This window comes from Ochotona princeps, chromosome 30 (genome assembly GCF_030435755.1).
Source record: "Ochotona princeps isolate mOchPri1 chromosome 30, mOchPri1.hap1, whole genome shotgun sequence".
In the NCBI taxonomy this organism is placed as follows: domain Eukaryota; kingdom Metazoa; phylum Chordata; class Mammalia; order Lagomorpha; family Ochotonidae; genus Ochotona; species Ochotona princeps.
The window spans coordinates 45,380-71,280 of record NC_080861.1 but is presented as its reverse complement, the minus strand read 5'-3'; the positions used below and the strand labels follow the sequence as shown (position 1 = coordinate 71,280).

At 39.4% G+C, this 25,901-nt stretch overlaps 1 protein-coding gene across 9 annotated transcripts in view; it reads left to right on the top strand.

Moving 5' to 3' along the window:
- RASA2 (RAS p21 protein activator 2) overlaps positions 1–25,901 on the top strand; it is a 106,085-nt gene that overhangs the window by 66,791 nt on the left and 13,393 nt on the right. For 7 of the 9 annotated variants that reach the window (XM_004588350.4, XM_058657250.1, XM_058657252.1 and 4 more), the window contains 10 exons: positions 7,992–8,148; positions 8,411–8,559; positions 9,196–9,310; positions 10,050–10,124; positions 10,743–10,866; positions 14,220–14,326; positions 15,627–15,710; positions 15,958–16,035; positions 20,354–20,427; positions 20,937–21,046. In XM_004588350.4, the coding sequence (XP_004588407.1) occupies positions 7,992–8,148; positions 8,411–8,559; positions 9,196–9,310; positions 10,050–10,124; positions 10,743–10,866; positions 14,220–14,326; positions 15,627–15,710; positions 15,958–16,035; positions 20,354–20,427; positions 20,937–21,046 (1,073 nt within the window). The remainder of the gene's footprint in view (positions 1–7,991; positions 8,149–8,410; positions 8,560–9,195; positions 9,311–10,049; positions 10,125–10,742; positions 10,867–14,219; positions 14,327–15,626; positions 15,711–15,957; positions 16,036–20,353; positions 20,428–20,936; positions 21,047–25,901) is intronic. The other 2 variants (XM_004588351.4, XM_058657253.1) reach the window with 1 other exon arrangement.

Genomic DNA, 25,901 nt, shown 5'->3' with positions numbered 1-25,901 from the left:
ACTTTAATTCTATTTTTTGTACAGTATGTTTACTTTCCTTTTATGTATACACAAGCAAATATATATATCTTTTCCCCCTTTTTATGCAAATGGATGTGTGTTGGAGTCTACTCTCCACGCTGCTTTTTTCACATAACAATATATATAGTAGGACATTAGTAAATAAATGCCTTCTGACCCTTGATAGAAGTTAACAGTGTTGGCTCTGGAACACAACTGCATTGGTTCAGATCCCATCCTTTCCATGAACTGTGTGACCGTGAACAGGTTACTCAGACTGTTTGTAAAAAGATTTCTTTGGCTCAAAATGGAATTGATAGAACTCATACCTGTCTCCTAAAGTTAAGCAAATGAAATGAGTTCATGTAAAGAAAGCTCCAAGTACTGTAGTTATATCTAACTCATACTATTATTGTTGTAATCATTACCATCATCATTATCATTGTTCTAAATCAATACATACAAAATGTCCATATCTTTTGTTTCCTCTGGCATAGTGTTCCACTGTTTGGAATGTTATAAAGAGAACCTTAAGGATAATCTAATTCAATCTCATTTCACCAGTTCCTACAATGACAGTTTGTCAAAATCCTTTGTGATTGTACAAATTTGTATAACAATTTCCTGCTGAAGAGTCAACATGTAAAGCAACATTTAGGAGTGACAACAAATGAAAATATCTTCCATGTTACCATTTTTAGTTTTGTGAGGGCCAAACAGTAGATAAATTAAGTGATTAAGCTTAGACATTTACACACTTTGAGATGATTTGTTTTCTAGTTTATTAATTTGGGCACCTTGACGTTGATCACTTTCTTTGTCTCATTTTTTTTAGTGTGTCTTTTCATTATTTGAATTTAGAAAAGATTTCTTATTTTTAGTAAATCCATTGGTGATAGTCATGTTCAAGATAATAGAACATTTAAAATATTAGTAGAGGGCTGGGCACAATAGCCTAGTGGCTAGAGTCCTCACCTAGTACACACTGGAATTCCATATGGGTGCCACTTCGTGTCCCAGTGGCTCCACTTCCCATCCAGCTCCCTGCCTGTGGCCTGGGAAAGCAGTAGAGGATGGCCCAAGGCCTTGGAACCCTGCACCCGTGTCGGAGACCTGGAGGAAGCTTCTGGCTTTGGATCAGCTCAGCTCCAGCCGATGCGGTCATTTGGGGAGTGAATCATCAGATGGAAGATCTTCCTCTATCTCTCTTCCTTTCTGTATATCTGACTTTGCAATAAAAATAAATAAATCTTTAAAAATATGTATTAGTATACACCTCCGGCTGCCAGAGGCGAGCTGAGGGCTGCGGGAGAGGACGTCTAGCTCGGATCCCGAACCCAGTCTGCCATGTGCCCATGGCTCATGGCGGGCTGGGCCCGGACATGCCTGGGTGCGGGGCCTGCTTCCTTCTGGGGTGAGTACGCCGAGGGGGGAGGCCTCTGTGACTGGGCATGTCCGGGGCCCACCCACCACCCTCATTGGGTGGTGAACGGGATTGGGGAGGGGCGCAACCTTGGGCCTGCAGGATTACACCTCCGGCTGCCAGAGGCGAGCCGAGGGCTGCGGGAGAGGACGTCTAGCTCGGATCCCGAACCCAGTCCGCCATGTGCCCATGGCTCATGGTGGGCTGGGCCCGGGCGCCAGGCTGTGCCTGCTGGCCGCCCGGCCGGGTAGCTCTGGGGTATTGGACGTCTGAATCGCTGCTGAGATAGCTCTAGAGTGACCCCACTGTTTCTGGGATCTGAGTCAATCCTAAAGATTCCCAATGCCAGTAACTCTTCCTTTGAAGAACTTCCAATCCCTTAATAATGCTGAGCTTTGAACACCTATCAAGTAAAAGATAAGCTCCGGCTTGTCTAGCAGGCTGGCACCTAATGGTCCTCGGAGCAACCACGTGCAGGTGCGTGATTTACGGCTAGGAACGGTCCCAATCTGGGATGCCACAGCTGGGATGAGGTTCCCACCAAGGGGTGTATGTGCTGGAATGGGGGCTGCGTTCTATCTAGGAAACAGCTGCAGTCACCCGAGGCACTAGTGTGGGCTGGGATTGGACGCACCAGGCCGGTTCAGATCCCAGCACCATCTGGTGTTATGGAGAAACAGGGTAGATGTGGGACTGACTAGGCTGGGTCTCAATCCCCTTCTGAGCCATGTGTGAGCTGTATGTGGGTATGGACGAGCCATGGCTGGGCTGAAACATCCAACAACAAGAGTCAGAATGGGGTGAAAGCCAGCCAGGAAAAGCCACTGTTCCTGCTAGGACAGGAGGTGAACTGAGTAGGGTTGGCTCAAGAACCCCCTGGCAAGCGCAAAATCTGGCATTGGGAGGGGTTCTGATGGAGGAGCCTGGGCAACTCCTCTGGCAGGACACAGTCCCTGCAGGTAAGCGCGAGAAGCATGATTGGAAACAGCCCAGAATAGGCCATGGAAAGTTTCCCACTGGCATGCATTCGGCATGGGTCAGGAGCAGACCAGGCTGAATCAGTTCATGTCATCCTCTGGCAAATCTGATCACCAGAACAGAGTGTGGAATGGGCCGGGTTTGGTTGCGACAAAACCAGTACACATTATGGAATGCCAGGGCGTGGTTGTCTGTACTGGATATGAATGCAGCACCCATCCAGCACACGTGAGATCCAGGAAGGGAGGGGCAGAGCTGGCGGGGGGGTTAAGGGGCTGGTCCCCTCGCTGAACAGCCACTCCCACTGGAGAGCGTGGGCTGGGATAGAGACAGACACGACTAAGCAAGGCTACAACACCTGTGCGCTGCATGTGGACTAGATCAGGGCCACAGCATCAGCTGGCAGAAGCTGGCACTGGGGACTAATTCTGTTGAGTCAAATCACAGGACCACCTAAAGAGTGCATAAACCGGGACAGAGAGACCTGGGAGGGAAAAAGTGGGTTCCCCCTTCTTGGGTCACTATTCCCGTGGGAGGGCATGAAAACTAGGACGGGGGCTGGGATGGCTGGATAGAGAGGCACTCAACAATATCTGTGAGGGCTGGATGGTTGAGTTGGTTAGATAAAACTAAGCTTTAATACCCATTGACAAGTACCAGAGCCAAATGGGATGGGGGACAGATTGGTCTTCTGCTACACATACTGGCAAACCAGAGTAGGGGGCGGTCTGGTGGGGGTTATTGTGGGTCGCCCCAACTAGGCTGCAGCTCCCACTGGTTGATGTAAGGGCCGAACCAGACTGGACTGCAACACCCATTGGTTCCAGTGCAACTCGGGACCGAAAACAGAACCAACACAGCAATTGCAACCACCAGCTGATCAGGGTGATGGACTGTGCCGGGCCCTGTGCTTGCTAGAACATACAAGAAACTAATCTGGGAATACCTCAAAGTATCTTTGGAGATCTCCCCACTTGAACTGCTGGACTCAGAATTCTAACCAAGAAAAGACAGAAGACAGAATAGGACAATCATTCATCTCAGCTACATGTTGGCAGCGAAATATGGGACAAATGGAGACTTCATGATGGACCATATCAATCAGTGGACCACCTCATCGAGCGAAACTGGCAGTGACTCATAACTGGAGAACTATTAACTCCACTTGAGCACATATCTCAGAGCATGCCCCACATCCGGGACTTGGGGTGGGCGGGAAACCAGGTGGGGCCTCTCCCTCAATATCCCCCTTTACCTCAGATACATGATGGAAACAATATGGACATAATAGCATTGCCCACCTCCCTATCCCCCTGAACCTTTTTTTTTTCTTTTTCTTGTTTTTCCTTCAACTATAGTTAACTATGTAAAGATTGTCAACAACAATACAATAAAATGGATAAAAAAAAAATATGTATTAGTAGAGTTGCCTCTGAGTAGTTAGTTTCCAATATATATCATTGTATACGAGTAATTATAGCGTTATCTGTCTACCTCAGTTTACCCAGGCCTTATGGTTAACAATTCTTCAAAAACTGACTTTTTTCTAAGGATTATTTGAAAGGCAGAGTTACAGATTAAGATCTTCCAACCACTGATTCACTGAAACACCTGCATATGTCCTGGGACATATAGTTTCTTAGTAGGCTTTTTTCTAATGACTTCAATGACCATATCTTTAAATTACCATTTCTTCTGTCAGAGAGCAAAAGTTTTGAAGATGAAAGTATGACATAATTTCCGATTTTCTTCTCCTTATATGACCATTTCTTTGTCTTTAAGTTTTGCTTAGGTAATTCTTTCGTGCTCTTTTCTGTCTCAAAGCTAATATTGTATTAAGCCCTCGTTTCTTGTTTTTAACAACTTGCTTTGTTTATAAAGATTATGTAAATTTAAACAAATTAGTCTGTAAGGGGTGGACATAGCCAATAAATGTAAATGCAAAACTAAAATCTCCCCCAGTATCCTTTATGAAGCTAATAAGTTAAAGAGGAATGATAAAAATCACACAATATTTGTAGAGTGATAAATTATAAGATAACTAGAAATTGTTTTCTAATAATAATTAAGGAACCAGTCAGGAGAATGAGTGGAGGTAAGGCTGAACAAAGAATAGTGGTTTTTTTTTTAAGATTTATTATTTATTTTTTATTGGAAAGTTAGATATACAGAGAAGAGAAGAGACAGAGTGGTAGGTCTTCTGTCCACTGACTTACTCCCCAAGTGGCCGCAATGGCCAGAGATGTATTGATCTGAAGCCAGGAACTTATTCCAGGTCTTCTGTGCAGGTTGTCAAGGCTTTGGGCCATCCTCTACTGCCTTCCTAGGCCACAAACAGTTAGCTGGATGGGCAGTGGGGCCACTGAGACATGAAATGGTCCCCATATGGGAACCTGGCACGAGCTAGGCGAGGACTTTAGCCATTAGGCTACCATGCCAGGCCTAAGAATAGTTTTAAGATAGTTGTTGAAGGAACTGGGGCATTAACTCTTCTGGCTAATCCTCCACTTCCAAGCGTCGGAATCTCATTTGGGCTCCAGTTCCTGTCTGTGCTTATGGCCTGGGAAAGCAGTGGAAGATGTCCCAAAGCCTTGGGACCCTGCACCCACATGGGAGACCCAGAAGGGGCTCCTGGCTTCTGGCTTAGGATTGGCTCAGTTCCAGCTGTTGTGGCCATGGGAAGTGAAACATGAGATAGAAGATCTTTTCTCTCTGTCCTCTGTGTAAATCTACTTTTCCAATAAAAACAAACAAATGTTTAAAAAAGTATGTAGTTGCTCAAACTAGGTGATATGGATTTCAACATATTACTGTCTTGTGTCCTTTTTTTGAACAGCATGATAAAAATTATTTTTGTAAAATGATTCAGTTTCTGGTATGAGTTCTGTAAACTTCTGGTTTCTAAGCACTTTTCTCTGCTTGAGTATTTAAAACTGCCTCTATTTTACACATACTATTTTTGCCCATTCTTTCCTGAAGATATTCATGTAAATCACATTTTTTCCAAATAAAAACATTTAAGTTTGTTTTAAGAAGCAAGCCTTTTGTTAAAATAAGTAAGATATGGAGGGAAGAAAAAATGGCCGACCATGGAGGGTTGATGTAAGGAGGAAGGCAGAGAGAGAGGGCCAGAAAGTGCCAGAAGAAGGAGCAAGTACAGTTAAAAATAGTATAAGCAGGCGTGCGAACCTCCCAGGACACTGCAGAATCAACAAGATCCACCCAACCTGGAGAACCAACCAAAAACAACAACAACAAAAAAACCAAGGCAGCGCCTGGCGGCTCGGGGTGGCTTGGGCCGGCTCGAAAAGGGTGAGTTACGAACCCAGCAGGGGAAAGGCCGGCGGGAATTTTAACCGGAGTAAATACAGGCAACTGCAGGAAATCTTTGCACAAAGCCCCTCCAGTGGCGGCTAGGAACTACAGGAGTGCTGAAACCCGTAGCATTGGTGGCGATATTAAAAACCTTGGGAAACCCAGGCAAAGACAGAGACGGTTACCCAACACACACTCCCTCATAACAAAATGCCACGGTAGCGGGCAGGCGCTAGGAAAGAATCTTGATTGAATTTGAACTGTAATACTTCATCATGGTGAGGAATCCACCAGGGGGGAGGGGAGGGGGGGAATTCCCAGAGGCTATGAAACTGTCACATAATGCAAAATAATTAATAAAAATATATATATATAAAAAAATTCATATGTTGGAAAAAAAATGTTCATGGAAAATGCATACCTTGATAAAAAAAAACTGCATGGCTTTAAAAAAAAATTTTTTTTTTAAAGATTTATTCATTTTTTTATTACAGCCAGTAAAACTACTATACCAATGCATGAGGGGGGAATCTGGTGCGATCCTGACAACCTCTTAACAGGAGGTCATGTGTGTGGAGCAGGGGGGCACTCCAGAGTGGAGCAGGTGGTAAGGAGGAAGCTTGGATCCCAACCATGAAGACTCCCAGACCTTCACCACAAACTATTAATACGAGCAACAAGGACTATATCCCAACTGCCAAGGAGGCCACAGGGAATTGGATGCCCTCAGAGGCCGAGTACTCTGAGGTCACCCACTCCCAACCAGAGCTTCCACAGGGGATGGAAGAAGTCCAGACACTACTGTGCAGAAACCAACGTCATCGGAAAGACAACCAGAAGCCCTGAGCGGTCCGCAGAAACAGAAGAACAATAAACGTCCTTTGGGACCAGGGAGGAGAGCTTTCTCTGGTCCGAGCCTGGCTCCACCTCTGGACCCCCACTCTCCCTCGCAATGACCATCGGGATCACTCCGAAAACCCCTCATAGCAAACAAACAATCATACAAACTAAAAAAACCTAAAATAAATAGACAAACAATAAAAAGTAGAGCTTGGAATCTGACAGGAAAGAGCTGGCATGGATTGGCTCATGCCTCGCTGGGTGGGACACGAAGATTAGTCACTCCTCACCATGGTGTTGATGATTTTCCTGCACACCCCCCCCAAAAAAAAAATGTTCTGCACATTAATTGTCGACAGATGTCTTGTTAGTTACAAGCCAGTCTAGATTATCCTAAAATCTGACAAGATCAGCAAAATTATACTTCAACACAACAAATGGCTAAATACTAAAATGAAATAGACACGAGACAGCTGAATGGTACCTTATAGCCATTTTAAGGTATATAGCAGCCGGTCCTGTATATAAACTAAAATTGAAATGTCAGTGAGCTAATCATAGGTTGTGGTTAAGAACTTGCTTTTTTTTTTTTTTTTTTTTAACATACTGGTTACTCAAAACCATGTCAATTCCATAATGTTGCAAATTGCTGTTGATGTTATATTGGGACTCTTAATTGACTGGGATGATATTCTACCAGCTCTAACTTCGGACCAGAAATGGTCTCCCCAAGAAACTGTTCAACCCATCTGGACAATAAGTAGCTGGACTCTATGCTTGGTATACGTTTGCAAGGAAGGAATCTTGATTGAATTTGAACTGTGATGCTGCATCAAGGTGGAGGAATCCCCCAGGGGGGAGAGCTGGGGGGATTCCCAGAGCCTATGAAACTGTCACATAATGCAAAATAATTAATAAAAAAAATTTTAAAAATAAGTAAGATATACTACAATGCAGGAGTGACATTTGTTTTAAAGTCAATTCTATATATAAAATTTAAACTTAGAAGTTGGTGGATAAAAGTTTAGAAATATACATACATTAAAGGATAATGCTTCTCTTGAATTTAACTAGTAAAATCTTGCTGAATTTTTAGATGTTATACTTTTTTTTTCTAAACCTGGAAGCTAATCAAATTTTATTTAATTCCTTTGAAGAACCTAATTTTTATATATCTATGTTTGTTTCCTGAATTAAAAATTTGTTTGCAGCCTCTTCAGTATATAACTAACATTAAGCCCCTGAAGATTAGTAGTTATTACTTATCAAATATCTTAACTTTAAATATTGAGTTTACTTTTGGGTTTAGTTTTTTGTTTTGTGGGGTTTTTGTGTGGTTTTTGTTTGTTTTATTTTGTTTTGTTTTTGTATTTTCTTACCTTACAGCTTGTAGGCTCCCTAATGTAACATGGGATTACTTGTGTTTTTACTTTAGGTACTTGCTACAGCCAAGAGACAATGGAAACAAGACACCCAAAACTGATGACCTGGGGTCTCTTCGATTGAATATATGCTATACTGAGGACTATGTGCTTCCTTCAGAGCACTACGGTCCTTTGAAAACTTTGCTGCTAAAATCACCAGATGTTCAGGTAAAATCTGAAGTATCTGATTTAATATGAAAAGGCCAAAGTATTTTTGTGATGAAAATTCCGGAATATCAAGTAATCTTAAAACTATATATATTTGTACTGATGCCCATCTTGTGCTCCAAACTTCATCTCTGATAAAAATGTTGACAGTAAGTATTATTCTGTTAACAGTTATAATTAATAGTGTAAATAGGTCAGAGATGAAACATTTAATAACGTTTGCTTGATTTTGCACCTGTTTTCTACCTTTCTGTTTTTCCAGCCAATATCTGCCTCAGCTGCTTACATTTTGGGTGAAATATGTAGAGACAAAAATGATGCTGTTTTGCCGCTTGTCCGACTGCTGCTTCACCATGATAAACTTGTTCCTTTTGCCACTGCAGTAGCTGAATTAGATCTAAAGGATACACAGTAAGAGTTACATTTTATTAAATGTTAATTATGCATTGTTGAAATTGGATTTTGTTTACAAAATTGCTTTTCTATTCTAAGTTCTTGTGGATTGATGAGGCTGGCTATAATAGTAGGCCAAAAAGAACTGCTTAGTAAATATCAGGGGGCAGTTTTTTAAGTTACCGAACAGGGCCCACCAGTAGTAAGGATAACAGTGAAGAATCTGCTTTTTATTCAATGACTAAGTTTCCTTTGTATTATCAATCTTACTACTTAGTGTGATGGTTCACATGTTACAACTAGAAGAACAAGGTAGAACCTGATCTCCCCCCATCCTTCCTGTAGTACTCATATGTGCATGTGTGCGGCACTTTATTATGAAAACCATGGGAGTTGCTTCCTATTCCCATCGTCATCCAACACTGTTATTTTATTCTTTCTCTCTGCCTCTCTTCTGTCCATAAACACTTTTTATATTGATTTTCACCTTGATTTTCACATTGCTTTTGTTAAGTAATTTTGGTCAGTTTGAAAAGCCTGTGGCTGTGAATTTTAGAAATCAAAAATTATTAAAGTTGTTGATGTTAACAAATTTGGTTTTAGTGTTTTTTTTCTAACTATGCTTGATTTCATATATTTCTATTTCTGTTTCAGAGATGCAAACACAATTTTTAGAGGAAATTCTTTGGCTACCCGGTGTTTGGATGAAATGATGAAAATAGTGGGAGGTCACTACCTGAAAGTAACATTAAAACCTATTCTAGATGAGGTACAAGCTGTATCTATAATAATGATGGTTGGTGATATTACAGCAGTCTGTTTCAACATGTGATCTTTTGATGGAAGTGACAGCCTTCCTGTGTTTCCAAAATAAGGCTGAACTTAAACTATTGACTTTTCTTTTAGTGAATTTTTGCTCAAAGGCCACATTATAATGTGATCTACATAGTTACTTCTTTGTTAACTGAATTTCAGTTTTAGAGTTTCAAATAATTGATGAATACTTTTCAGTGTAGTTCTCTTTTTTTTTTTTTTTTAAAGATTTTTGTTATTATTGGAAAGCCAGATATACAGAGAGGAGGAGAGACAGAGAGGAAGATCTTCCATCCGATGTTTCACTCCCCAACTGAGCCTCAACGAGCCGATGCGCGCTGATCCAAAGCCGGAAACCAGGAACCTCTTCCTGGTCTCCCACATGGGTGCAGGGTCCCAAAGCTTTGGGCTGTCCTCGACTGCTTTCCCAGGCCACAAGCAGGGAGCTGGATGGGAAGTGGAGCTGCCGGGATTAGAACCGGTGCCCATATGAGATCCCGGGGTTTTCAAGGCGAGGGCTTTAGCCACTAGACCATGCCGCCGGGACCTTCAGTGTAGTTCTTTAGGGAAACTATACATTGTATATATTTCTCTGGATATGAATGCTACACTAATTATGAAAATTAAAACAGTAAAAGTTTAATATTTTCATTTTGTCAAATATGTAAGAATAAACTGATTTATTTATTTTCTAGATATGTGAGTCCTCAAAATCTTGTGAGATTGATCCTATTAAATTAAAAGAAGGAGATAATGTAGAAAGCAATAAGGTAAGTCCTTGTTCAGTTCACCACTGCATGAAACTTGGTCGTTAGAGTGTGTGTCTCTCACTTGAGCCGTGGTAATACTGCGTGGAAGGAAGAAGTGCAATTTATTCCAGCCTTTACTGCGAGCCGCATTTCTTAGGGCTAGTTTCCAGACTGTTTCCTCAGTAGTTTCCTCTGTTTTTGTTCTCCATTGTCTCTTTCTAGGTAACAAATATTAGACTTAGGCTGGGTCTCATTCCAGCTGCCACAGTAGTCATTCCTTGGGGTAAGACTGATTCCGTGTGAGTGACATGGTGTTTCAGGGACTCCAGGAAGTGACTGAGGGTCCCATGTTTTCCCTACAGGGAAGAACACTGTCACAGTATTTTTGTGACTGCATCTTTATCTTTTTGTTTTTGCTTTTTGCGAGGTTTATATGCTCATTTCTTAACGTCTAGTGAGTCTGAACGTGTTAAATAAAGTGAGAATATAAATTGTCCTCTCTGAATGTTGAGAGAAGGGAAGCAGAGTTGTAGAATATTAGTTTGTGAATCTACATTTCATTGTCATTATATACTTTTTTATGAAGCTATTTTGTGACTTACAAAAGTAAAAATTTTAATGTTATCTTTTATTTTGTAGGAGAATCTGCGCTACTATGTAGACAAATTATTCAATACAATAGTGAAATCAAGTATGAGCTGCCCCACTGTAATGTGTGACATTTTTTATTCTCTAAGGCAAATGGCTACTCAGAAATTTCCAAGTAAGTACCTGGTCTAATTAAATCTTTTTTTAGATACTATATATTTGGTTTGGTAAAGCGTTTAAGACTTCACTCATGGTCCTTAGTTTTCAAAATGGCTCTTTTTCATAAGACATTCAATTTAATTTTCTTATAATATCAAACATACATTCCACTTAATTCTATACAGTGGCAACTTTATACAAAATCACTATTTGCTTTTTTCTTTAAAGATTTATTTATTTCTTATTGGAAAGTCAGATATACAGAGAGGAAGATCTTCATCTACTGATTCACTCCCCAAGTGACCGCAGTGGCTGGAGGTGAGCCAATCCAAAGCCAGGAGCCAAGAGCCTCCTCCAGGTCTCCCACACAGATGCAGAGTCACAAGGCTTTGCACCATCCTCCACTGCTTTCCCAGGTCACAGACAGGAAGCTGGAACGGAAGTGGAACAGCTGGGACACCAGCTTGTACCCATATGGGATCCCGGGACATGCAAGGCGAGGACTTTAGCCTTTAGGCTGGGCCCAACTATTAGCTTTAAGGCAAAAATGTTGAACTTGTGAAAAATTTTTATAAAATTCATACCAGCTGCTTATGCAACTTGAATATAATTACATATAGTTAAAATGCCTTTATTACTTGTTTCAACTAATTTTCCAGTTTCACAGATTCAAATAGTGAGAATATTATGTTCCATGCAGTTGACTCGATGTGACAGTTTGAAAATTCTGTTTTGGTTGTGAAAGGACATTACAGAGATCATATTAAGACTTTAGAAACATCAGTATTGCAATTAACACACATTAAATTTTGAGACACATGTATTATAACTGACTTGTTTTGAGTTTTAGAAGTATGTCAGACTTCTGCTAGGTAACATTTTACAAATTAGGAGTTGCTGTCTCTGTCAGTTTTTGGAATTTTTTTAATTTTAACGCATCTTTGCTAGAATAATCTTGCTATAGCTGTTGTTCCAGATCTCCCTTTAGTGGGCAAGGATGGGGAAGAATAAGAATTACCTAAATTATGGGTGTTTATCCAGCTATGTGGAGCTAAGTTTACTTCTGCAGCTATCAGAGATTTTGCTATTTTGTCCTGTTCTTTTAAGTGTGTGCACACATAAATGTAGTTTCCGCCTCATTGCTTAATTTACCACCAGCTCTTGCCTGTAGATAAATTCAGGTCTACATAATCTTTGATAATGAAAAACATAAAAGTTAATTTCAAATAGGATTAGTAAATCTAGTCTGTAACAAAAATAAGGTGAGCTGAGACATTAACATATGCAAAGATGAATGCTGATTAAAATTATATTAAGTAGAAATTGAAAATCAGAGTTACAAGCTCGTATGCTTTGTGGTCCTTTTATTTTTTGAAAGTCAGATTTACAGAGAGAAAGATCTTCCATCAGCTAGTTCACTCCCCAAGTGGCTGCAACTGCCAGAGCTGAACCAATCTGAAGAAAGGGGCTTCACCCAAGTTTCCCACATGGGTGCAAGGTCGCAAGGCTTTGGGCTATCCTCCACTGCTTTCCCCAGCCACAAACAGGGAGCTAGAAAGGAAGTGGAGCAGCTGGGATACAAGCCTGAGCCCATATGGGGTCCCAGGTCATGTCACTAGACTATTGTGCCTGGCCAATGATTTTTGTTTTTTGTTTTAAAGATTTACTATTTAAAAGCATTACACACAGAGAAAGATAGATCTTCATCTGCTGGCCCATTCCCCAAATGGCCACAGTGACACTAAGCCAAGCCAAAGCCAGGAGCTTCATCCAGGTCTCCCACATAGACTGTGAGGGCCCATGCACTTGGGCCATTCTCTACTACTTTCACAGGCCAGTGGCAGCCAGTGGCCATTGAGATGAGTATTGCTGTCGCAGGTCAAGGCTTATTGTACTCTGCCGCATTACTAGCACCTGTATGGGTTTTTAGTGCAGATTCAACTCCTTAGTTTTTTTCTTGGCTTAAATATTAAATGTCTTTACGTCCTTAGTGTAATAATTTTTGTTGCCATAAAGTGCTTTTGTATTTTCTCATTTTTTTCTTACTACCCTGGAATTATATGGGTCCATGTGGCAAGCAGTGGATAGGAAGCAGTTATTGAAGAACAAATTTAATGTCTTGGGCCCGGCGTGGTAGCCTAGCGGCTAAAGTCCTCGCCTTGAACGCGCCGGGATCCAATATGGGCACCGGCTCTAATCCCAGCAGCTCCACTTCCCATCCTGCTTCCTGCTTGTGGCCTGGGAAAGCAGTCGAGGACGGCCCAAAGCTTTGGGATCCTGCACCCATGTGGGAGACCTGGAAGGAAGTTCCTGGCTCCTGGCTTCGGATCGGCACAGCACTGGCCGTTTGTGCTCAGTTGGGGAGTGAATCATTGGACGGAAGATCTTTCTCTCTGTCCTCCTCTCTGTATATCTGACTTTGTAATAAAAATAAATAAATCTTTAAAAAAAAATTTAATGCCTTATCAGTGTCATCCATTGAATGACTTATGAGAGGGAAAACTCAAACTAAACCCAGAGGGTTTTTTGTTTGTTTGTTTGCAAGATTTACTTCATTTTTTTTTTTTTTTTTATTGGAGAGGCAGAAATAAAGAGATCTTCCATCTGCTGGTTTATTCCTCAAATGGCCGCAACAGCCAAAGCTAAAGCAATCTGAACCCAGGAGGTCTTGGACCATCCTCTACTGCTTTCCCAGGCCATAAGTAGGGAGCTGGAAGGGAATTGGGGTAGCTGGGACACAAATTCGTGCCCATGTGGGATCCCGGAGGATGCACTGCAAGGATTTCTTTGCCTCACCACAACCTTTTTATTTCTTTGGTGTCATTTTATTGTTGAATTAAGTGTTGACTCAACTCTGAAAATAGAAGCTATTGGTGACTGATCAAAGCCATTAATAGTCTTCTGGTCTCTGCATTTAATATGGAGTTTTGGTGGCCTCTTCAAAGTGAAGCTTTCTGCCCAGTTACTGTTAATGCAGGGTCACTGGCATTATTTTTGTGGGAAAATTAAAACAATAACCTAAAACTGAAAGTAGTTGTGTACCAGTCTAAAGGGATTCAGTGTTGCCACTAGGGAGTGCTAGATGATTTTGTTATAATTTCAGGAGTGTTTTCTTGCAGGTGAAGAGATATTTTTCTAATTAAAAGATTCATTCAAACCTCATGGCTTTGACTTTCATTTTCTTTCAAGTAATAGGGTTTTTTTCCCTTAATTTAGTCATAGTCATTCCTCTCATTTCATCGACCTAATCCTTATTAGACAACTTCTGCTGCTGTCCTATTTAGTATACATTTTTATTTTTTTTTTTACTTTATCATCTTTTTAAATTCAGTGTTTTTGTGCATGACATTTCACCATTTTTTTCTGCAGATGATCCTCATGTTCAGTATTCTGCAGTGAGCAGCTTTGTGTTCCTTCGTTTCTTTGCTGTAGCCGTAGTATCACCTCATTCTTTTCATTTGCGACCTCATCACCCAGTAAGTGTTCGTTCTTCTCAAAGCTTTATTCCATTTTTATTTGCTTTTATTAATTTTTATTAAAATGAAAAACCAGTTTTACATGGCTGTTTTATAAGTACTAAAATTTACTGAATGTTTTTCTTGGTGATATTTTTGTTAGAAGATGTTATAGAAGAGTGATAGAAAGTTGATCGTTGTTGAAGAATGGTGGTGAATATGAAATGGATTCCCTGTTTTTTTATCTAGTGTTGTGTTTGTACATTTTAATATCAGAAGGGCTTGAATTTAATTACAGGTTTAGTTTTGCATCTGTTTTTAATATTGTTTACCTTGATGTATTGAAGCAGTTGGATCTGTTCTGTGAAATATTTTTAACTCAAATTTGAAGCAGTTCATTTTTGAAAGATGTAGCAACTTGCATTGCACATGATTTGTTGACTACACATTTTTTTATGCTTTATCCACCTGAGGTTCGGTATAAATAATTTTGTTTTTGAAGTCCAATTTAATTGCGTAAATTTGCAAAGAGTGTTGTTCATTCTTGCTCTAGTTTATTCCTTCCTTAGTATATTTTTGTTGATCGTTTAAACTTTATGTCCCGAAGATTTCATAATTTTATGTAATTACTTTTGTAGCTGATTTGTAGAACAGGTAATAACAATATCAACATTTATTTGGTGCTTACTTTCTCGTAGGTCTTGTTTCTAATACTTCATACACTTCATTCATTTAGTCTCCATACTAGCACTATGAGGTAAATTCTGTGAAAAATCTCAACCCTAACTTCTTCAAGCTCACACGGTTAGAAGAGAGTGGGATGTTTCTCTAGGCTACCCTGGGCTTCCAGATCAGTCTTCTAGTTTGAGTTTTGCCTTCTTCCTTCTAGACTCTTAGACAGGTGTTTTAGTATTTGCAGTGGAGAGTAACTTAGCTCCGACCTTGGGAAACACCGTCAGAAGGCATTGTTCATTCAGTCATGTGTGGTGAGGAAGACACAGGAGCTTGGGATGTGAAGTCAGTTCTGAGTGCCTGCTGGCATTCTGACAACTGCATGACATTGGCCACTCCTTTAACTTAGTGAGCCGCAGTTAGAACCATGTTACAGTGGCAGCAGCACATCATTTCTTATGTGTACTCTTTTGTCTCTTAATATCTAGGTGTTCTGCATGTTGTGCGGAGCCTGAAATAGATTTTAATTGTATGAGGTTTAAATTAGTATTTTGAGTCATTATTTTACAGCAGCATAAATCACCTTATATACAAATTCTTATTTTTGAAAATTTAACAGGAGTTTTGGCATTTTTTTTGTATTCTGCAGGATGCACAGACAATTAGGACGTTAACTCTTATCTCAAAAACCATTCAAACTTTGGGAAGCTGGGGGAGTCTGTCCAAAAGCAAGGTAAGTCTACCTCTTTTGTTTTTATACTTCTAAATGTGATTCCTTCTCCAGCCACCTCGTTACAAATGAAAAATAGATACATACAGGTACCGTAGCTGTCTTTAAGGTCAGTGCTTCGTGTCAGTTATCTAATAAAGATGACGGTTTCATTCTAATGCACTTGAGAGTGAAAGTCTATTAAGGGGATGTAGTTTTCAGTCTCTTTTGTTCTCTATTTAACATATGTAAATCCTATGTTTTTCCTTAGTCAAGTTTCAAAGAGACATTCATGTGTGAATTTTTCAAAATGTTTCAAGAAGAAGGGTACATCATAGCAGTTAAAAAGGTACGATTGTTTTATTATGAAAATATTAGCTATTTTTTTTTTCTTACAGTATTGGGGAAATATATTTCCTATTCTGAAAGTCATTACAAGTTTAAACAAATGTTCGTGGGTATCATAACCCTTTTTCTTTGTTTTCTCATAAAATGGTATATTTTCAACCACAAAAATGCCTAAAGGTGAGTTTTAGTGACAGATACTATTGCCTTAGTACCACAGATCACAAATGTTTAGGGTTTGACATTTGGGCTGAGTAATTTTTGATTCTGAGGGACTGGCCTGTGTGTTTTAGAATGTTTAACAGCAACCCTGATTTCTTCCCTAATGATATCATTAGTATGTTCCCAGTTTTGACAACCAAAAATACTTAAGGAATTGTCCAAAGTCCTCTGAGGGACTAAGTTACTTCTGATTGAGAACCTGTGGTCCAGGGGGTAAAGGGTTAACATGGTACCTGATGTGTAGTGAGCAATTATTTGCATTGTAAAAATATATTAATTATTCAACATTTAATGTGTTAGTTCTATAGGCTTATGGTATAAATCTGAGGGAAGTTACTGTAGATTAAAATGCACAAAAGTATACAGTATATAATATCCTAAGATGAGGCTTTGCAGTTTAAAAAAAATACTGAAAGTTGAGAATGTTTTAACCAATCTTTACATTTTTAGTTAAGAAAAAGTTTTATTTGTTTGAGAAGAAAGAAAAGGGGCTCTCAACCACTGTCTCACTTCCCAGATGCTCTGCGTTGCGGTGTGCAAGCGAGATCACACCAGACATGTCTAAGCTTTATTAAGGAGTCTTTATTAACCAAGCTTGGTGATAATAGAGCACAATAGCAAATCACAAGTCCATACAGCAATCCAGTCATAATCCAACCAAACATAATCCCCAAGGGAACAAATGGTTATTATCCTTAAGTCAGTCCATTAAGCTGAAGACCTATGTCCCAGCTTCTCCAACAATGTAAGTCATCCTAAGAGACATGCAACGAATGACCTGGACACACTTACAAAGCTGCAGACATTCACCTTTCCCTGGCGTCTCTGCCCACATTCCATCACTGCTACGCCTCACCTCTCCTGGAACTCCTGACAGCACACAGACCAGAAACAATATTATTATATCCATTGTCCCATCTAAGCAGTACACAGAGACCATGCTCAGGGGATTACTTGTCCTGGGTCAGCCAAAAATCGAGGTGTCATTGACATTTCAATTTTGGTTTATACACAACATATAACATACATAACATAATATGTTATACATAACATCATATCATCTTAAATTAAGGCAAACATGTGGTATTTAACCTTTTGGGATTGGCTCATTTCCCTTAGCATTATGGTCTCCAGTTTGGCCCATTTGGCCACAAAGAACTGCATTTTGTTTTGTTTAATAGCTGAGTAGTATTCCATGGAGTAGATGAACCATAACTTTCTTATCCAATCCTCTGTTGATGGGCATTTTGGCTGCTTCCATGTTCATCACAAAAAAAAAAAAAAAGAAAAAATCGAGGTGTCAGAGTAACGGAAACACCTGGCCAGAAAGAGTGAGCTCCGCCCCCCCCCCAACTGGCTTCATAGGCCTTTTTAAAGGGCCTTGTGAGGGGAGTGGTTACACAACAATGCAATAAGGTCCCCTTTCAGTTGATAGGTGAGTCATAGGTGGGCGGGAGCGAATACCTAAGTGTTGTGGGCTAAGGAGTTGATTAGAGCTTATTGGGATGGGCAGGAACTGGGTTTGTGGCTAAAAACACCTAGACTAATTGGATTTATCTGCATCCAATATCCTGGCTAAATTAGAACATGGGAGGAGTGGTTGAGAATGGAATTATCATTCCATTGCTGTTAGGACCCACCTTTAGGACAGAGGGTAGGGGACCAGCCAAATTTCATTTGCCCACTGTCAATGGGTGCTGGCTGTCACTGGCTGCACCCCATAACACTCTGGACAGTTGGGACTGGGGCTGGCTTAAGCTGGAGCCCTAATGGCTACCTTCTGGGGTTGCATGCGCAGGAACCAGGAGTGAGGTCATAGCCAGAGCCAGGTGTGAACCCAGGCAGTCTGATACAGTGCAAGTGCATCCTTGCTGCTAATGAAGATGCAGACCTCAAAAATTAAATGATTTTTAATTTCTTGAGTCTTTAATAAAACAGAGCAATATTGTAAAACCCTGAAAAATTACTCACCTTTTCTTAATATCAAAATGAAACTTCATGAATGTACTATATATGATTTATCTCAGTCCTAATTTGGCAAATCCAAATTAACAAGGCCAGATTTTAAGATTTTATTCTGTTTCTGAGGCATAATTAGCAGTTGATTGTCAAAGGTATGTTTTGTTGAAATATATTTTTGGACTTTTAAAACTCTCACAAAGCTCCGTAATTAAATGATTTAGAAAACTGAAGTCAGATTTTTTTTTTTTTTTTTTTTTTTACTGTTAACAGCTCAAGGTCAACTGAACTTTTCCTCTTCAATAACCATTGAAGGACAAGTCTTTGGAAAGAGTAGGCAAAGAGAAAGCTGCCCTTTTACTTTTAGAACACTGTTGAATATTTTTGGAACAATGTAGGCTGACTTTTGTTGGAGAGACGATACATTGTGTTTTGTTTAGAGTTGTTTTCCATATTTTATAACTTAGACTATGGCAACATCGTATTTTTCCCCTTGATATAATCAGTGTGTGTGGTGTCAGTGGAGAAAGGCTTTCAATTTGCCAATTTAGTCTGTTCCCGACTTGCCCTAGTCACCTATTCACGTTCTAATAAACAATCACACAGCACAGGATGTTTCCTGTCTCAGTTCTGATTCCAGTTTCCTGTGGTCGCATAGAGTATTTTGCTCCAATATCCTACTTTTCTGTGTTATTTACTTATTCAGGTGTAGCAACTGCTAGAAGTTGCAAAAGCTCACGAGGCCCATGTACTCTTGCTAGTGACATTGGCCATTGTGACTCAGTTGTTTCCCTCTTCCCTAATATGGGAGAATCTGTATAGTTAGAGGGTAGCCACATGATTTGTTGTCTATGCCAGGATACTTTCAGATACTAATGCTTATTCTAGAATAAGTGTTGTCTGACAGGGTCCTTTAGTCCCTCTGTCTGTAGGCCGACTCAATTATTGTTTCTGCCCTCACCTTATGCATTAATTATTTCCTAACTCAATCCTAATCTCCAATGTGGGTGTCAGGGACCCACTTAGAGCAGTCTGCTGCACAGAGTCGGTATTGGCAGGGACCCAGATTGGATGCATAGTTCTTCAGTTATCTTGGGCCTGTCACCCACATAAAATGAAAAGGGAACACTGTTCTTAGTTTTCACCGAGCAAGATTTTCTTCTAGCAACCTAGAAGTAAATATTTCATTGGAAAAAACCACAAATGTGACTTCAGGTGCATCAGTTTACCTGAGTTTTAGGAGAAAATAGTAGTCCCTACAAGTTTTGCTGTAAATTCTGCTGCGTATTGTGCTTTGGGATGAGACTGTCCGTGTCATCTCTGTTGGGATGTACAGTAAGCCTTAATTAGAGCAACACAGAAACTTACAAAGAAAACAGCAAGGAAATTTCGGTGTCTTGAGTTTGTAGTATACAGTTAATGAACTAATTGAACAGTTCATTTAGGAGGAAATAGGATTCCTACTTCTTCATTCTTTAATTTCTGTTTTCCATGAGATAGCCTTCTATGACCAGCAAGTCCTTGATTAGTTGATAAATAAATTTCTTTTTTTTTTTTTTAAAGATTTATTCATTTTATTACAGCCAGATATACACAGAGGAGGAGAGACAGAGAGGAAGATCTTCCATCCGATGATTCACTCCCCAAGTGAGCCACAAAGGGCCGATGCGCGCCGATCCGAAGCCGGGAACCTGGAACCTCTTCCGGGTCTCCCACACGGGTGCAGGGTCCCAATGCATTGGGCCGTCCTCAACTGCTTTCCCAGGCCACAAGCAGGGAGCTGGATGGGAAGTGGAGCTGCCGGGATTAGAACCGGCGCCCATATGGGATCCCAGGGCTTTCAAGGCGAGGACTTTAGCCGCTAGGCTACGCCGCCGGGCCCTTGATAAATAAATTTCATGCTCAGACATCAGTCTCATCTCTAAATTTGCATTGTGTAAATACAAGTGTTTTATAATCTGAAAAAAGCTAAATCTGAAATACTTTTATTTCCAAGAAATATATATATATGTATGTGTGTATATATATATATTCCTTAATAATGAAAAAGTTCATAAAGTAATCAGTGACATGTAAAAGGAATGAATTTATATGTTATACCTTACCACAAAGTGTAATACTTGTCCATTTCCCCCATTTAGTTCTTGGATGAAATTTCATCTACTGAAACTAAAGAATCAAGTGGTACAAGTGAACCTGTGCACCTGAAAGAAGGGTAATTTAATGAAATCAAACATGAAAGTTGTATTTCAGTATAGGCTTTAAGTAAGTACAAAGAATGTGGGTCTTGGACTGAGGAGATCTGAGTTTCTGTGTTGTAACTTCTAAAGTAAGATTGGTCAGGTAAGTCACTTTCACTGTCTCTGTAGACCTTATGTCAGAGCGACATGATTCTCCATAGTTTCTGAGATGGTTCACAGGATGAGATTATGGGGGTGTTGTGATACTGTGGCGAAATAGCATGATGTAGTCATAAGATAGATTGTTATTATTGGAAGTGAAGGGTAGAAATTACTCATTTGTCCCTTTTGTGTTCTGTGTAGTGCAATTAAAGACTATTCCTTCAGTATGCCCCAAATAAATGCAAGAATCAGAGCTGGCAAAGACATTTTTATATCTGCAATAAAATCTTATACAACATTCATATCATTTAAAAATAAAAAACAATTTTTTCTTTGGATTAAATCATTGAATATTTTTTGTTTATGTCTGTTGTTTTGACAGTGAGATGTATAAAAGAGCTCAGGGAAGAACTCGGATTGGAAAAAAGAATTTCAAGAAACGGTGGTTCTGCTTGACCAGCAGAGAGCTCACATACCACAAACAGCCAGGTAGTTGTGTTTGCGCTTTATTACCATTGGTCGCCCTAGCCCTAAGGGCAGATTTCCTTTTCACCTCTCAGTGTTACTCAAGTGAGTCTTCCATAGCTTACGCTTCTTAGTGGTATGTACCTGCTGAGAATGAAATCTTTCACAATGATACCATGTGACTTGCAGGGTTTCCTCACACACACATTGGTATTACTAAAATTGGTGTTCCTTTAATGTGCTTTGTTTTCTAAAAATCCCTAGTACATTTCTGTTGTAAGAATCAATGTATAAGAAGCTACAGTTAAATTAGTACTTGGCAGTTTCTTCAAGTCACATAGGCAAATTACAATCCAGTACCTAATAAATGAGAATATTTTTATGGTTTTCTGGAAATTCTAAGTCAGAAATTCCCATAATCATACCCTGGTATCTCAGTCATGTCAGAGTCACTAGACACTGTGGCCAAGCTAGCACCAAAATGGAAGATTTAATAGTTTGCCTCCTGAGAAGACTCCGGTCTCCATGGATGGGCTATAGATTTGGGCTTAGAAAGCCTTCTTCCTACACTGTGAGTTAAGACCTGAAAATATACTTAGGTTTATTCATTTGCTTTAAAGCATATACAGACAATGACTAGCTTCTCAGGATAGTGAGAAGAGTTTGGAATTGAGATTAGAAGTCATGTGAGTAGAATTCCTTCCGAAAGGATGAGGAGCCACAGATGTTCACCTGTCTGAAAAGGTCACTTAAAGCCGAGAATCATTTAGAAATAAGAATGCATGCATATCCTAGAGATTGCTGTATTTCTTTATCAGTCTTTTGATAGTGAGCTAGATTCAAATCAAATAAGACATAATGAGTCAATTTTCAGGCTTCTCCAAAGTAAATCCAGAAGTTGGGTGCTTGAAGAGTAATCCAAGAATGAATCCTTGTAGACCCTGAGAAAAGCAACTGTAATATGTTTCACTGTCTTGCTCCCATATACGTCACCTTTATATATGTAGGCATGGCTTCCCTCTTCCTGTTTTTTAAAGTCCTTGCTTGAATCTCAGATAAACAGTAAATCTTTCTTGGTAGAGACCACTTACTTTGTTATTTTACCTAATATGCAAGTAATTCATAATTACAGCATGGAAAATTGACATAAGTTTCAGCCTAAGTAATGAAAACAAAATGCTTAATGCTTAATAATAACCCCACAGCCACAAAAATTGGTGTGCAAAGACTGTTGTTCAGTATGTTTTACAGAGGAAATGGAAGAGTGTTCTGTAAATTTTGAACAGCAGGGAAGGAAAAATTTTTGTTGGAAATTTTTGTACTTCAAGAACCTCCGTATGGCCAAATAGATTAGCCATGTATAAAAAAACTAAATGCATTAAATGTTGTGGAACCAGGATTTTTCTATAGCGTATACGTTTTCAGATCACTAAAGATCAGTAGGTTATGTATTTGGCTTTCTAGACTTAAGCTGAGCTCATTTTGAATGTTTTACAAATTATAACTTATTGAATAGTATAAATGTGCTTACCTATGTGTAATATAGGTATTGTTTGCATTTACGTTAATACTCCATTTAAATAAAATTTAAGGAAAACCAATTTTCTGTGTATGAGAGGTTGTTTCCCCCTCATTTAGTTTGTCTGTTGTGAACCAATATTCTAAAATCTGTCGTTTCTAAACTTTCTTTAAGAATTAATTGATAATGGTGAGCCCGTTTTTTCAGGAAATTGCACATTACATAGATGTGAATTTTTGCACAGGATTTCATGGAGTTTGTAGTCCCAAATGTTCAAAATGTCCATTCACAGTTCAAAATGTCTATGCAGTGATTTATAACAGAGTAAGTTCTATGGAATTTTTAGACACATTACAAGCTACATTATTTCTATGTTGGATTGACATAGGAGGTTGAAATTATTTACCAAAGCCATCTGTGCTTTTTGTTTTAACTTTTTTCCAAAATGTATTACATGCTTCGCTGCCTTCTAAAAAAAAGAGTTCCTTGAACGTAAGTTACCATTTCTAGATGACTTGGGGCTGTTGTTGATATTATTGTAACATGATATCCTGATTTAGTAATGTTTTCAGAGATACAGAAGGGTGTGTGCAGCTGTTTACTCCAACTGGATGCCTCTACTCCCCAGCTAAATGCCTTGAACTGCTCTGCTTTTTGTGTTCCTGTGTTTGCTTTATACAGTTTCTCTCTGTTTTATATGATGAGGCTGTCACCTTAAATTCCTTGTCCTGTCACTGAACCGTGATATATCACTGCTCCCATTTCCACCAACCCCACCTCCTTTTTTTTAAATGCTGATTTACCGCTGTGAGGACCTGAGAGGATCTGTGAGGATCTGTGAGGATCCAGTTGGGGGTTTGATAAAAAGCATGCAGTGAGTTAAAAGGATTTTAGTGAAGGTATTGGGACTCTTCCCATAAATAAAATACGTGGGCTTTGCATGCTCCAAGTAGCTTTTGTTGCTTTTTGTTTCCTGATTGATTTCTAGAGTGTCCAAAACAAAGTGCTTCCATGACTCAAAATCGTTGAGTCTTTCATTCTGTCTTCTGCTACAAGATAATATTCTATGTATTTATACTATTTAGAATCAAATAATGTTGCCTATATGCAACTTAGTGGAACAGGAATTCATGTAAATGTCCTAATTTTAAGGGTTTTTCTCCAATATATTAACTATTCTTATGACTGTTTAGATCATTGTTAACAAACAATAGTAAGCAATTAATCAGCAATACAATGAAATTAATGTTTGGCAAATAAATAACACTCAGCTATTAATCACGATAACCTTGACAGGTTTTTATGGGTCTGTGTAATTATGATTATATATCTTTACAAATACATTGTAATACTGCCATCCTCTAGATCATTGATGTTACAGCATCCTCATAGATTTCATCCATGGATTTCATATTTTACATTCCGCATAAATGGATTCCCCGAACTGTCTCTTGCAGTTCATGTAGATTAAGCTCTTTTGTAACCATGCTTTTACGTATATTATACCTAGAAATCCTTTTCTTCATTAGTTGTATACTTTGCTGTTCTTTAAGCCTCAGATCAAACATCAGCTCTTTATGAAAGTCATGTAAGCCTCAGTGTGGCTTTTCCGTTTGTTTAACCACCTTAGAGTAATGTTTGACATGCTATGTCGTCGATACTTCTCTCTCCTAACATCTTCAAGATCTTCAGTGGTAATGACTATGTTACTGCTAGTGACATAAGGGCAATTAGTGAATGTTCTTCAAACACTAAATGTTTTAGATAGTTCTGTTAATTTTTTCAGAGCTACTGTTTCAGGTTTTTAGGATTTCCACAAAACACACTTCTAATACATTACCAATAAATCCATTTTTGAAATTCCATTCCATAAAATTTCTACAAATATTGTATATTGTGCATACCTTTGTGTAAATTAGATCTCCCGAAAGCAGACAATTCACACAATATCCAGTTATATCAGATGTTCCAGGTTGTATAATAATTCAGCAATACAGAAGAAACTTAAATATACATGATTCATTTAGGTTGTTCATATTTTCACACAGGGCTCTGTATAATTTTCCTCAGTAAAAACAATGGCAACAACAAAAAAAACCTGGCACTGATTCAGTCAGGTGGTTTTTGTTTGTGTTTTCATTTCTCAATGTGTTTTATCAAGCCTATACACTTGTTCTAGGCTCTGGAGAAGAGGTAGCAGTGATCAGAATGTACTAAAATCCTTTTCCTCTTGGGTTTTATAATGTAGAAGTGATGAATACTTGAAAATAGATATATATGTGTGTGTATATATATATACACATATATGTAAATATACACATATACACACAACGTATAGATGAGATCAACAAAAGCAAGCAAAGAAGGGGGATAGGGAATGATGGGCTCAGTGAGGGCAGTTAGAATACTAAAAATTCAAGCAGAGAAGACTTCACTGACAAAGTGACATTTGAATAAAGACCTAGATAGTGAGGACATGAACTATGTGGACGTTTGAGAAGATTGTTATGAAAACAGTTAACAGCTTTCAGAGCCCTGAAAAAGAAGTTTGATAGGAATGTTCAAGAGACAAGAGAAAATATTTGTGACTCATAAGAGTGGGAAAGTGGGTGAGTAAGAAACTAGGGTCAGAAGAATAACGGAGCCACGCAAGACCCAGAAAAGCTGCACAGATTGGCAGCCTGTAGCCACAGGCAGTCACAATGTTGTCCTCAGACACTGGTGGGTGCCTTGTCCAGAAATTCCAGTTCAGTGCTGTTCCCACATGGCCCTCCAGCAGAGATGTATAACCCGAACCCATGATAATGCCTGGCTGAGTATACTACATCCATATGGTCTCACCAGAGCAGTCCCACTCCCAAAACACCCATCAAAAACTGATGCACTCTTCCACTTCTGCTGACATACCAGTTAAGCATCGCTTACATGGGCCCAACAGAGAAGCAACCCTTCAGCTCCCAGAAATCCCATGGAAGCTAATGAGCACCCCATACCCACTGCCTTTGACAGCGTCTCCAGAACCACCAGTAAATGTGCCCTGCCTAAAGCAACTAAATCCCACAGGTGATGCATTTCCATAAATCCTGCAACCTAGCCCACTGAGATACCATCACAGTTTGCCAAATGTTGACTACAGCTGAAGTTACACGAAGCAGATGTTATTAGATTTCAAAGGAGAGAGAAAGCCCAGTGCATTCATCCCTGAGGGCTTCATCACTCACTGAAAAAATATCATATCACCTAGTTGGAAAATTAAGGGGGAAGCGGGTGTAAAGCTTAGTTGACAGCCGCATCTCAGCAGCAGAGTGTCCAGGTTCAATTGCTGCTTCAGGCTCCAGATTCAGCCTCATCTACAAAGTTCAA